This window comes from Anabrus simplex, chromosome 5, assembly GCF_040414725.1.
Source record: "Anabrus simplex isolate iqAnaSimp1 chromosome 5, ASM4041472v1, whole genome shotgun sequence".
In the NCBI taxonomy this organism is placed as follows: Eukaryota; Metazoa; Arthropoda; class Insecta; order Orthoptera; family Tettigoniidae; genus Anabrus; species Anabrus simplex.
The window spans coordinates 45,452,748-45,465,366 of NC_090269.1; the positions used below are offsets into that span (position 1 = coordinate 45,452,748).

At 38.4% G+C, this 12,619-nt stretch overlaps 1 protein-coding gene across 2 annotated transcripts in view; it reads left to right on the top strand.

Moving 5' to 3' along the window:
* Positions 1-12,619, top strand: part of AspRS (aspartyl-tRNA synthetase) — a 170,314-nt gene that overhangs the window by 10,467 nt on the left and 147,228 nt on the right. For both annotated transcript variants that reach the window (XM_067146869.2, XM_067146870.2), the window contains exon 4: positions 4,619-4,796. In XM_067146869.2, coding sequence (XP_067002970.2) covers positions 4,619-4,796 — 178 coding nt within the window. The remainder of the gene's footprint in view (positions 1-4,618; positions 4,797-12,619) is intronic.

The window sequence follows — 12,619 nt, forward strand, 5'->3', positions numbered from 1 at the left end:
ACTCTCGCATTGAAATCGCCCATTAGCACTGTTCTACCCTTGCTGTTGACCCTGACCACGATGCCACTCAATGCTTCATAAAACTTGTCAACTTCATCCTCATCTGCACCCTCACATGGTGAATACACGGACACAATTCTTGTCCTAATTCCTCCAACTGACAAATCTACCCACATCATTCGCTCATTTACTTGCCTAACAGAAAGTATGTTGCGTGCAATGGTATTCCTGATAAAGAGCCCTACCCCAGACTCTGCCCTTCCCTTTCTAACACCCGTCAAGTACACTTTATAATCTCCTATCTCTTCCTCATTATCTCCCCTTACCCGAATATCACTTACTCCTAGCACATCTAGGTGCATGCTCTTTGCTGACTCAGCCAGTTCTACCTTCTTTCTTCCATAAGCCCCATTAATATTGATAGCTCCCCATCAAATTCCATTTCGTTCGCCAAGTTGTTTCCAAGGAGTCCCTCGCCTGTCAAATGGGAGTGGGACTCCGCTACTCCCATAGGTCTGAGGCTTGCTTAACCCTTTCAGATCTGAACAAAATCTGGCGGTGTGAATTTTTGTTTGTACATCAAAAACTTACTAAAATACTCTCAAATACACGTTTTTACAGTTTATTTAACAAAATGAGAACTTTCAGCTAAAAAACAGAACCCACACAATTGTGCATATCAGGACTTAATTCACTACTTACAAAAAAATTAAAAAATAAGAGAATTCAGCTCAGTACATGTGAATATACACATGTACATGATCAAATGCTCTATTTTACAGTGTGGAACAATGTATTTAAAAAAAATAAAATCTTATACAATACAGTTCTCATGTAGAGTAAGAGTTCTGCCTTCACAGTCTTTTGGTGGCAGCACCCAGCACTCTTGCATGCATTGCCTGCAGGGAAACCTAGCCCGCATACTTGTGCGTATCAACATTCAAAACCTCATGGTATCATGTACGATGTTGTAAGTTCACAATTTACGTTCACTAAATTATTTACACACTTCATTGATTATATTCTGATATTCAGTAGAGCTTCTAGATTAATATGAATGCAATAAATAAATAAATACTTATTTTTGGCATTACTGCTTCACACCATCTTTCCGATGAACTGTATTTTCAAACTCTTCTTCCTGGCCCCTGGTGGTCAAGCGCTAAATAAAAACAACTGCAGTACATGCTATGTGTCCCGTACAAGCACTGCAGTTTGGTCTAGTGCCAAGAAAACATCAAGTAAGCTTAGAGATAAATAAAATACGAACCCGCACAATTGTGCGTACATGGTCTGAAAGGGTTAAAATGTTCTGAGCTCAGTAAATTCATGAAGCAGGATGCTACCCTACTTGCACATAGTCCAAGTGAGGATCTCTCCTCTAACGGGTTATGGACCTCCGGTGAATTGTATAGTCCTAGCCGCCTGTGCACAAGGAGGGCCATGACTCAGAATATGTCCGAGATGCCCACTCCCATTCCATAGCAACTGGTATCCCGACTCTCAGGACCACTTACTAGGCCACTCAGCCGTTGCCCATGGTTCACGAACTAGGACGTGACTACAGTAACCCACAAACATGAACTATTATTATTATTATTATTATTATTATTGTTATTATTATTATTATTATTAACGCCATGCATTTAAATCTTGCGCCTAAAAGAACTCCTCTACTGGACAAACCGTTAACTTGAAACTAGACCTACTTAAAACTTTACTCACGAGATGTCACCACTAATATTTCATGGAATTTTTGTTATTTTGAAGTTTTCTGTACTGTGTGAATTTCTACTTGTTTTGTTAACCATTCATCAAGAAGTTTGGACATTCTTCCATAGATGTCACTGCTGAAAAATTATGATCATGCACCCTGGTGCGAAGTGAAAGAACTTTTGATTTAAAGAAATTTTGTATTCATAAGTTTTTTTTTTTTTACTAATTGATGTTCATTTATTTTTGGGTTAGCAAAATTGATCTTTTCTTTCCGCCAGTTTTGAATCCAACCATTCAAGAATTTCTGTAATAAATTTTCTACCAATCACTATCTTTTTCTTCGATTTTGAGTGTAACTTTTAAATTAACCAAAAAATTGTGAGGGTGTGGCTAGTTTAATCTCGAATGGTCTTGAACTTTCCCCGAGGGTTTATAAACTGCGGATTTTCTCGTCTCTTGGCCAATTGATCGTCATCTAACCTAGTGTGTGTGTCAAGCAGGAGGTGGGAGGCGCCTCTTCCATCAGGCAGCAGTACACCGACAAGGTAATGGCCACATAACATCTTTATTTCTTGCTAGCTCCGCAGTTTAACCTGAGGGAAAGGTCCGAATCTTTAACTATGTAACCTAGTTTTCCTACAGATGTAACTTCTCCCTGCTAATGTAAAAACTTCATAAAATCTTTAATAGTAAATTGGGGATAGAGAGTGATGTACTCTCTCGAGCTCCCCTTCATATTGGTTTGAGGTGACTACGTTTTGGAACTGGTTTTCTTCCCTTTCGTAATCTTAGGTTATAAACTTCATGGTTCTGATCCGTATTGAATTGTAAGTACAATATAATTATTAAATTAATGTAGTAATGGTCCACCTTTCAATACTATAATATGTAATATTCTAAATTACATTAATTAGGGACTAGTTTCGGCCGGGGCTGGCCATCTTCAGCATTAATGTAAAACACCTAATAACTAAACAAATGTACATGCACACAATTGACATAAAACAAATGAAAACAAATATATACAAGGTGACATTAAAAACTGGGATGGAATTATGAATAAATTTGAAAATGAACTAGGTTCTAACATCTTGAGTATGTTCAGCATTGAGAAGAATTTCAAGTATTGATTTATATACACATAACTGTTAGTTCTAATATTGCTGGTAATTAATATTTCAATAGTAAATGGGAACTGGTAAATGTTGATCAGACTGTAGTTTTTCATCAAATCTATTTGTGTGGTGTTAGCTATATGTAATCCACTAGACACCGCTGTAAATAACCACTAGCGGTTAAGCAAAATTAAAATACAAATACTGAAGAAAGTAAACAATGTAAAGACACGTAAGGTCTCATAAAAGTACATACCATGTAAGATATTGTGCAGCACTATGTTAAAAAGATAACTCTCTGAAAGAGATTCATAATAAGTCCAGTGCACATTAAAAAGATGTTATAGATAGGAATCCTTGAGTTGCTGGATAAGGAGATTACAATATGCTGCTTCCTTTAAGATACTGGTATCCAATTGAAGAACCACTGAGCCGAAGTCACGTCGTTTGTTTACGATTAAAGACCAGTGCGCCGTATAGCATTAGAAAGTTGATAGGGATGGAAATTTTTCAGTTGTGGGTCAAGGAATTCAACATATGCTTTCTTCTTAAATTTGCTGCTGTATATTCGAAGAACAACTGAGATGAAGTTAAGTCTTTTTTTAAGATATTCATAGACGTGTGCTAGGCCAAGCAGGCATCAATTTTTGGTAAAGAGACAAAGTCTCTCCCAGTGCATTGGCACTGCCGGTGGCTCCAAGTAGCCTACGCAGTGGCCTCCAGGGTATGCACTAGCCAGCGTCTTGGTAGGTGTGCTAGGTACCAACTGATGAGCCCAACCTAGCAGACGAGGGCGAAACGCTGGCAACCAGGAATGAGTTAGCTGAAAAATTTATAATGTCCATTAACGGACCATTTATATTGGTATTGCAAGGTCACAGCCACACGCTTCTAACCGCATGGCTAACTCGCCCGGTGTTAAGTACGTAGGACAGCTATTGTGCTTTAGGTATTTGTCCCCAATGTTTTACCTTAAATTGTCCTACACATGTCCCCCAGGTGGTGCTAAGAAACCAACAGTGATAAGATGCTGCCGTACTGCCCCATGGGGCCTCACGGTTATGACAGTAGAAATAAGACAAAAGGTCCTTTTAAGGACTCAGCATTCAGTACTCAGACCCAGAGCCCTCAGTTAACTATTTGTCAGCTTAACATTGAGGGCATTAGTAGAGCTAAGTGTGAATATCTATCCAAGTTACTCGAGGAACAGTCAGTAGATGAATTGGCACTGCAAGAAACCCACACAGATGATGATATTCAGCTGTCTAATAGGAGTAAAATTCCAGGATACAGGATTGCGGCAGACCTACATCACCCAAAATATGGTATTCATTTACATGGTTGTGTACAATAATAATAAATCTATTAAACATGATTCTGTTATAACTCAAACTGGTTCAAAAATTTTTGGCTTTGTTATGTATAGTTAGTTCGTGCAGACTGTAGAGAAAATGTCAAGGTAGAAATTGGAATACTGTAGTTACTGAAAGAGAGATATTGCAAGTGGATGCAATTTTCATTAAAATATTTCAGGAAAATTTGAGCTTCGTGTATAGATGAAGCCAGTGACTTGCATGACCTTGACTTAGCTTGGAGTGTGCTTTGTTGCAGATGAAGGCTGAAAACAACTCTTATTTTTATATCCATAATTGAAGCTGAAAGGTCCACTAAATCATTTTCATGTCATAACTGTTTATAACTCAGAATAAACTTCACCTTTGCAGTGCCTTATGTCTTTTAGTTACCCATTTGTTTTATAGGACACTAATTTTTTTTTATTTGATCAGGCTAGTCAGTTACAAGAAGCTGAGAATGATTATTCTGCTGGCAAATATGGTGCATTACCCATGATCCAGAGTGGAGATAAAATTAGCCGTGAATTTACTCATGTAAAAGATCTTACAAAAGTCTTAGCTGACCAGACAGTGTGGATTAGAGGAAGGTTACACACAAGTCGGGCCAAAGGTAAGCTGATACATTTTTCTTAGAAGTTTCATGTAATTTAAAAAAAATAGAGATAAGAATCCATTGATTTAATGAAAAGCTTTCTTACAACATACTCTGCTGTAAATTTCTGCAAGAGTTCAGTATTAACTTTCAGTTGTATGTTACTACTACTACTACTACTACTACTACTACTACTACCACCACCACCACCACCACTACCTTGACCCTTATCCAGGAAGCTCCCGAGTTAAGCAGTGGATCATTGGCCTCCAATTCATCCTCTCCTTCCTCCACTCTTTGTACATGGTGTCCACCTCCACTTCTCTTCTTCCATCATCCTCCTTAATCTGGTCCTCCCATATCTTTCTCAGTCTCCTTCTTGGCCTGTTCCCATCACATCTTTGCTCCAAACTTTCTCGTGGCTCTCTTTCATTCTTTTGACATGCTCAAACCATCCAAGGCAAACCTTCCTTGTCTGGTTTCACAGTTTTTCAAAATATAGCTTCCTTTTAGACTCATTATTCCTCATTTTGTCCCATATGTTTTACCTTTCATTCTTCTGAGGACCATTTCCAATGCCTGTATTCTACTCCCCTTCCTAGTGGTTACTGTCTATGTTTCAGCAACATAGGTCAATATTGGCATGTAATAAAACTCGTAGAAGGTTTTCTTACACTTTTGTCTGTTACTCTTTGTGAAAAATGTTTTGATAGTTTGTAATCGTACTAAAACTAAAGCCGAGAAAATGGGTGAAATTACTATATTTTCTTTTATCTAGAACTTATGATGAATCTCCTTTGACAAATTTCTTGTGCTTACAGAAAGGAAAATTTATAGGCATGAATAACAAAATTGTACCAGAAGAGAATACAGTGCATGTTGAGACTTGAATTCTGTCATAACAAATAACTTCCTCTGTGATCTTGTTCACTTCATCATTTCATACATTTATTATTCAACAAAGTTCCTGTCTGTTAAATTAAAATGCAAGAATGTTCCATATTTACTGTGATGTTTTACTTTTTTTGACAATTTATTTAGGCCTAATATACATTTTTTTCCAGTTTTATTACAAAAATCTGTGATGCATCCTTTAAGTGAGGAAAAATTTGTAACTAAAAACTTAGACATACTAAAACAAACACCATCTTGAACGTGAAGAAATCATTAGTAGTGATATAGCAAACCAGTAGCGACTACAAATGATGAGCAATATTGGCCCCCTTTTACACTTTTCAAGGTTTTAAACGGGGGGGAAAGTGTAAATCATGGGAAACAACTTAATACGTGTGAAGATGCCCTAAAAAGGAGTTAAATGTTAAACATATGTATCATATTAATTTATAGAGTATTACAGTCGGGTTAGGTTAGCAGTGCAATCTTTCTGTACAAGCCCCATTGCTAGCCTGGTCACTGAATCTTGTGTGACACCTATAACCTTAGGTGTCAACAAACGCTATTGTGCTATCCTGCAAATTTGTGACAGATATCCCTGCATCAATCAACTTAGTGGAATGTATGAAATAAGGATGAAATGAACAAGATCACAGAGGAAGTTATTTGTTATGACAGAATTCAAGTCTCACCGTGAACTCTATTCTCTTTTGGTACAATTTTGTTATTCATAATAATCATCATCATCATCATCATTGTAATCGAAACCGACTTTCAACCTATTAGGTCGTGTTACGTACATTTAGTACGTGTTGAAGAGATGTTAAGTACAGAACAAAAATGGCCAACCAGACACCAGTGGGTTCCCACGTACTAAATGTACGTAACACGACCTAATAGGTTGAAAGTCGGTTTCGATCATCATCATCATTTCCCTTTATCCAGCTGTAGCTGGGTGGGGGCAAATATGGTTCCTCTCCACTTTCTTCAGTTTTTCCACCACTTCTCCTCCAACACTGTATTCCAGTCCATGTTTCTTTCTACAATACTGCATTGGATTGTGCCCTTCCATCTCAATCGTGGTCGTCCATGGCCTCTCCTTCCCTGCATTTCCTTTTCCAATACCTTTTTAGGCATTCTTTCATTACTCATTCGCTTTATGTGCTCAAACCATCTTAGTCGGCTCTTCTCTATTCTATCATTCATTTTTTTCCACTCCAATTTCTTCCCCGATTTTCTCATTCCTTATTTTGTCTCTTCTACTCTTCTGTATCATACTCCTCAAGAACATTTCGGCTGCCTGTATTCGACTCTTATCCTTCTTTGTCATTGTCCAAGTTTCTGCTCTGTAAGTTGTTATGGGTACGTAATACATCTTGTACATAGTTTCCTTTGCTTCCATTGGCACATATTTGTCCCATAGCATGTTTCTCACACTATGATAGAAACAGCTTCCAGCTTGAATCCTCTTGCTGATCTCAGCATCCAGTTGAGCATTCTCCAGTAATTCACTCCCCAGGTATTTGAACGTCTCCACTACTTCCAGGGGCTTGTCTGCAAATCTATCTGACCTTTCCCTTCTTTCTCCCCTCTAGTCATAACAAGGGTTTTACTCTTTTCTACACTTATTTTCAATCCACATTCTTCGATCTTCCCACTCACCACACCCAACTGTTCTTGAACCTTCATGTCCTCTTCCCAAATCACAATATTATTTGTAAATAACATGATGTTCATTTCTCCTCCTCCATATGTTGCTCTTGCTGTTCTCATGATGTTGTCCATTACTAATTGTAAACAGGATTGGTGATAGAACACTTCCTTGTCTCAAGCCACTAGTTATTTTGAACTAACTTGTCCTGCCAACTCGTGTTTGCACGCAACTACAACATTTCTTGTACATTGCCATGATCATTTTCATTACCGTATAATCCCGAATAACACCCACTCTTTTTTCCCCAAAATATTGGTTCTAAATCTTGGGTGCGGGTCGTATTCAAGCCGTTCATTCTTGTAAATATTTACTATGTTTACATGGAGTATTGAAATAGATTTGAATATGGTTCCCGTACTCAATATACCGCATGTAAACGGGCATTCTGGTCTTATTGTGTTTTATTTGCGTTCTAGAAAACAAGATAGATTTTTTTCTCAATACGGTAGCAGTGGCATGTAAACATGAAATGTAAGGAGTAGGGAGAAAAGACCAGAGCTGGCACAGGGGCTAATGGGCAAGATGGCGGGTATACATGGGCTCTTATGGGACTAACTCCTGGGACCTGGGCCAGGGGCTACTACTGTGCAAGAGCTGGCCCTCTTGAGACATGGCCTAAGGGTGATTGGGCAAGATGGCGGCTATACACGGGCTCTTATGGAGAAAGCTGGTTCAGAGGCTGCTGCGCAAGATGGCAGCTATGCATAGGCTCTTATGGAGAAAGCTGGCTCAGAGGAGACATAGGATTTAAGGAGATCGCCTAGGGGTGATTGTGTAAGATTGTGTAAGATATACGCAGGCTCTTATGGAGAAAGCTAGCCCAGTGGCTACTGCACAAGATGGCGGTTATACATAGGCTGTTATGGAGAAAGCTTGTCTAGAGGAGACATAGGACTCAAGGAGACGGCCTAGGGGCGATTGCGCAAGATGGCGGTCGCGTACAACTTCCTAGTGCTAGGGCCGCCGTGGCAAGATGGTTGCTATACATTGGCATACCTGCCAACTTTTACGGTTTACCATAAAATTTACGGACATTGCATAATTTTACAGTTTTACGGATGGACAGTGACATTTTGCGACTTTGCGGACAAAAATTTGAAACGTTAACATTCGATAATCACCCCACTTCCGTACAATCGATTGTTTGTGTAGGTCGAGAGCAAGGCCACGATAGTTGATAACTCATTCTTTGATATGATTGGTACAGTTAACCGTGTGATTTTAGTGTCGTCATTGGAATTGGATATAAAGCTGGGATAACAGTTCTTCCATGTGAATCTTAGGTCTCGACAGGCTCTGCTCCGCAAAATCTTGGTTCTGCTCCATTTGCTTGTTGTGATTTAACCCATATTTTTTGACCACGTGAGTGTTGTTCTTTGTTTACGAAGTTGGCGTTCCTTGAATGTTTTGGCCTTTTAAGGTTATGACATATTTTAACGAAGTGTTTGAGTTTTTATGTTATAACTTTGTGCTTCGTAGTTTCCTGTATTCCTTGGACCAATTACATTCATTCCACATGTGTGTGTTTTTTACCTTGTGCATATTCTTTGTTCACGAGGTTGGCTTCATGTTCATTTAAAGGTTTAAGACTTTGTGCTTTGACATGTTTTAATGAAGTGTTTGACTGTCTTGAGTGTTTGTTATAATTTTATGTGACGTTCAATGATCTAGGTTCTTTCGAATTTCGGTAGATATTGAGACATTCGTTCTCAAACATTTTCATACAATATATTCCTGTTGTAGGATTCATGAATCAGAGCAACAAGAAACAGTACTTCCAGACATTTAAAGAATCATATTCTGTTGATTTTTCATGCATACTAAAATCAAGAAAGGGAGAAAAATGTGCCTTTTGCACAGTATGTGGGTGTGATTAATATTGCACATGGTGGAAGAAATGATTTAGACCTCCTGTGGGTGGGGGATACAGACAAAGAATACACCCATGGTATCCCCTGCTTGTCGTAAGAGGCGACTGAAAGGGGCGACTGAGGGATGATCGAATTAGAATCAAGAGCCTACTTGTAATTAGTACCACCACGCGGGGAACACCATGGGTCGCTTTTACTTGCGCGTAGTACCACTATGTTAGGTACAAAATAGGTTTGTGATTAGTTGCAACAGAGTGTGCTGTCGGCTTTTACAGTACCTGTGATTAGTACCACTATGAGCAACACCATGGGTGAGCGACACCATGGTTCTGGCTTGCCTATGATTAGTACCCACTATATGAGGAACATCACGGGATAGTACGAGTCCGTGTGGTTAGTACACTTAGGTGGTGAACACCATAGGTTTGCGTTCCCTGTAAATGGCGCCGTAATGTGCGAAACTCCTTAGGTCTGTGTTACATGGGCAAATTTCATTACATATGAGTATTACCATAATGTGTTGAATACCGCGAGTCTAAGCTACTTTTGATTAGTACCGCAACATGACAAATACCATGGTTCTACTTTCCTAGCGATAAGTATCATTATGATTTTGGACCCCTTTAGACTACAAGTATTATCGATTCAGTATTGTGCTATAGAAGCAGTCCCTTGGTCAGTAACAATTGTTTTACACCGGTGTCTGTGAATGTGAGGCATTGTGGGTCGGATCCACTGATTTAAAAAAATTCATGTCCATCCATTCATTCTTCATCCTCAGGTTTTGAATTCTGGTCAGTGGAGGATTTTGGACTTTTAATTTGTCATTACATTCCGTCTCATTTCGTACCATTAGGGGCTGTTGACCTAGATGTCATCATCATCATCATCAGAAACAATTTAGGTAATCATGTGAAGTGCGGTAAACACTTAAGTTATGTTAAATCGAATGAAGATAACAAGAAAATCACTACCTTTTTTGCCAAGTCTGGAAACGTTGACAGTGACGTGATTAGGGGCGAGTGTCTGTTTACTTACTTTTTGATGAAACTCAATGTGCCCTTAAGTGCGGCTGATCATGCTGGTGCTTTATTTAAGAAAATGATTCCCACATCAGAAGTTGCAAAGATATACAGCTGTGGTCGCACGAAGAGGACATGCATTGTAAATAAAATGGCAAGAAATGCATCATCTGAAGTTGTTAAGTGTCTTCAGAATGGACCATTTTCTTTGGCAGCGGATGGAACCAGTGATACAAATGCCAAGTTTTATTCTATTATTGTTACATTCTATGATATTCTGCAGGAAAAAGTAGTGAGCACTGTGCTATCCACACCAGCGTTAGATGGAGACTGAACAGGGCGAAACATAGGTAAAATTGATGTTATCACAGCTGAATTCTCATAACATACCCATTGACAACTGTGTGGCTTTCTGCTCAGACAATGCTCCTGTTATGATAGAACACAAAAATGGGGTTTCAGCAGTTCTGAAGGAAGTTAAACTAGGTATTGACGACATAGGTTGCATTTGCCACCTGAGTAATCTGGCAGCTGAAAAAGGTGCTGGAAAATTACCACTTAAAGGGATGAGATCCTTGTTGATATATTTCTTTTTATTAGAGAAGAGTGTCAAAAGGAAAGAATGCCTTCAGAAATTTCAGAACTTGAACAATAAAGAGGCAAAGAAAATTCTGAAGGCTGTATGTACTAGGTAGTTATCTTTAGGCAGATATTTGGATAGACTACTGAACCAGTGGGATCTGCTTCTTTCTTCAAGGGGGAAGTAATATTATGTACCCAAAACATTTCCACAAACTTGAAATCTTTCAGAATACCTAGAGTTGAACAAAGTGGATCCAGAGAGTATCAGGAGGAGATAATTCTTGATTCTGCTAATACACATGCCCTTAAAAGAATAGCATATTCTTCCAAAAGTAAGACTTCTGCAACGACACGTGAGGAAAAATTGTGTATGTTCCTATCCTCAAACTTGAACAAGGCCTTCTGCACTTTCCTTCATGTGACTGTTCCTGTATTTGACAAATTCAATGTTGCCCTTCAGACTTCTTCCCCACAAGCTCACTTTTTATTAAACTTCTAATGGATTTGCTAAACCAGTTGTTCACCAAGTTTGTTAGCCCAAAATTGTCAAAAGGTCCCCATTGCTTAAAGTTGAGTACAACTTGATTCAAAATCAAAGAAGTAATGATGAGTTAATTATTGGCATTGAGACTTTGAACATAGTGAATGATCTCCAGGATACTGATAAATCCATTTTCTTTTCATCAGTGAGAAACTACTTTTGTACTGCCTGTTACTACATCATCAACAAGTTTCCAATCAAGGATGATGTGTTAAAGCATGCTCAAGTTACTAGGTTAGACAAAATTGAAAATGCACAGTTTTTTCCATTTGTTTTTTCTTGGAAAAGTTTCCAATGATGTTATGCAAGGAAGAGAATGAAACTACAGATGAGGTGGTGAATGAGCTTCAGAGGCAGTTCACAGCTTTTCAGGTGGATGACACTTTGACTGCAAATCAAGATGCTGCAAGTGATTCCAGTTGGGCACAAATATCAAGAATTCGTGGAGCCGATGGACTTCTTAAATATAACCAAATTTCTAGAGTAATGCTCTCTATTCTCACCATACCCCATAGCAATGCAGAATGGGAACGTGTTTTCAGCCTTGTGAAGAAAAATAGAACTGAGTTGAGATCATCCACATCCAGTGAATCTCTGGAGTCTATTTCTATCTTGAAAACTGGAGTTCTGGTCCCTGTTACGACAAAACCGTTTCTCAAGACTTTTTTCAGGAAGCTAAAAAGGCTAAGACTATTACTTTAAAGTCAAACTACCATGTGATTTGCAGCGTGTATTATATTATTTATTGCCTGTGTTAGGTTAAACAAGTTTTATTGTGTAAAGCCTTTTTCAGTTATCGCATATCTGCTTAATTTATCAAGGAAGTCCTGTTATGTATGCTCCAAACTAATATTCACCACGCCTACTACTGTTTAACATGGATTTCTTCTTGATTTTTATGGTCATCTACAAATCATTGGCCAATGATTTAAGTAGATATGATTTAATTGAAGTATCCTTTTTAAAGCACAAATTATTGTATTTTGTAGCCCAGAAGTAGTATTTTCGTCAAGCCGTGATATTACATAAAATCAGCTTCATGGTCTGTATTGCACTTACACAGATTCACAACTAAGTATTTGTTATTTTCCACCTTGTCGATACACTAAATTGCTTAAGGCAACTTATTGGTTAAAAGTGGTACATCTTTCGTATATTATAAACATCTTCGGCCACGTAACACTGTTTAGGTGAAAAATTCATATACTGACAAAGTA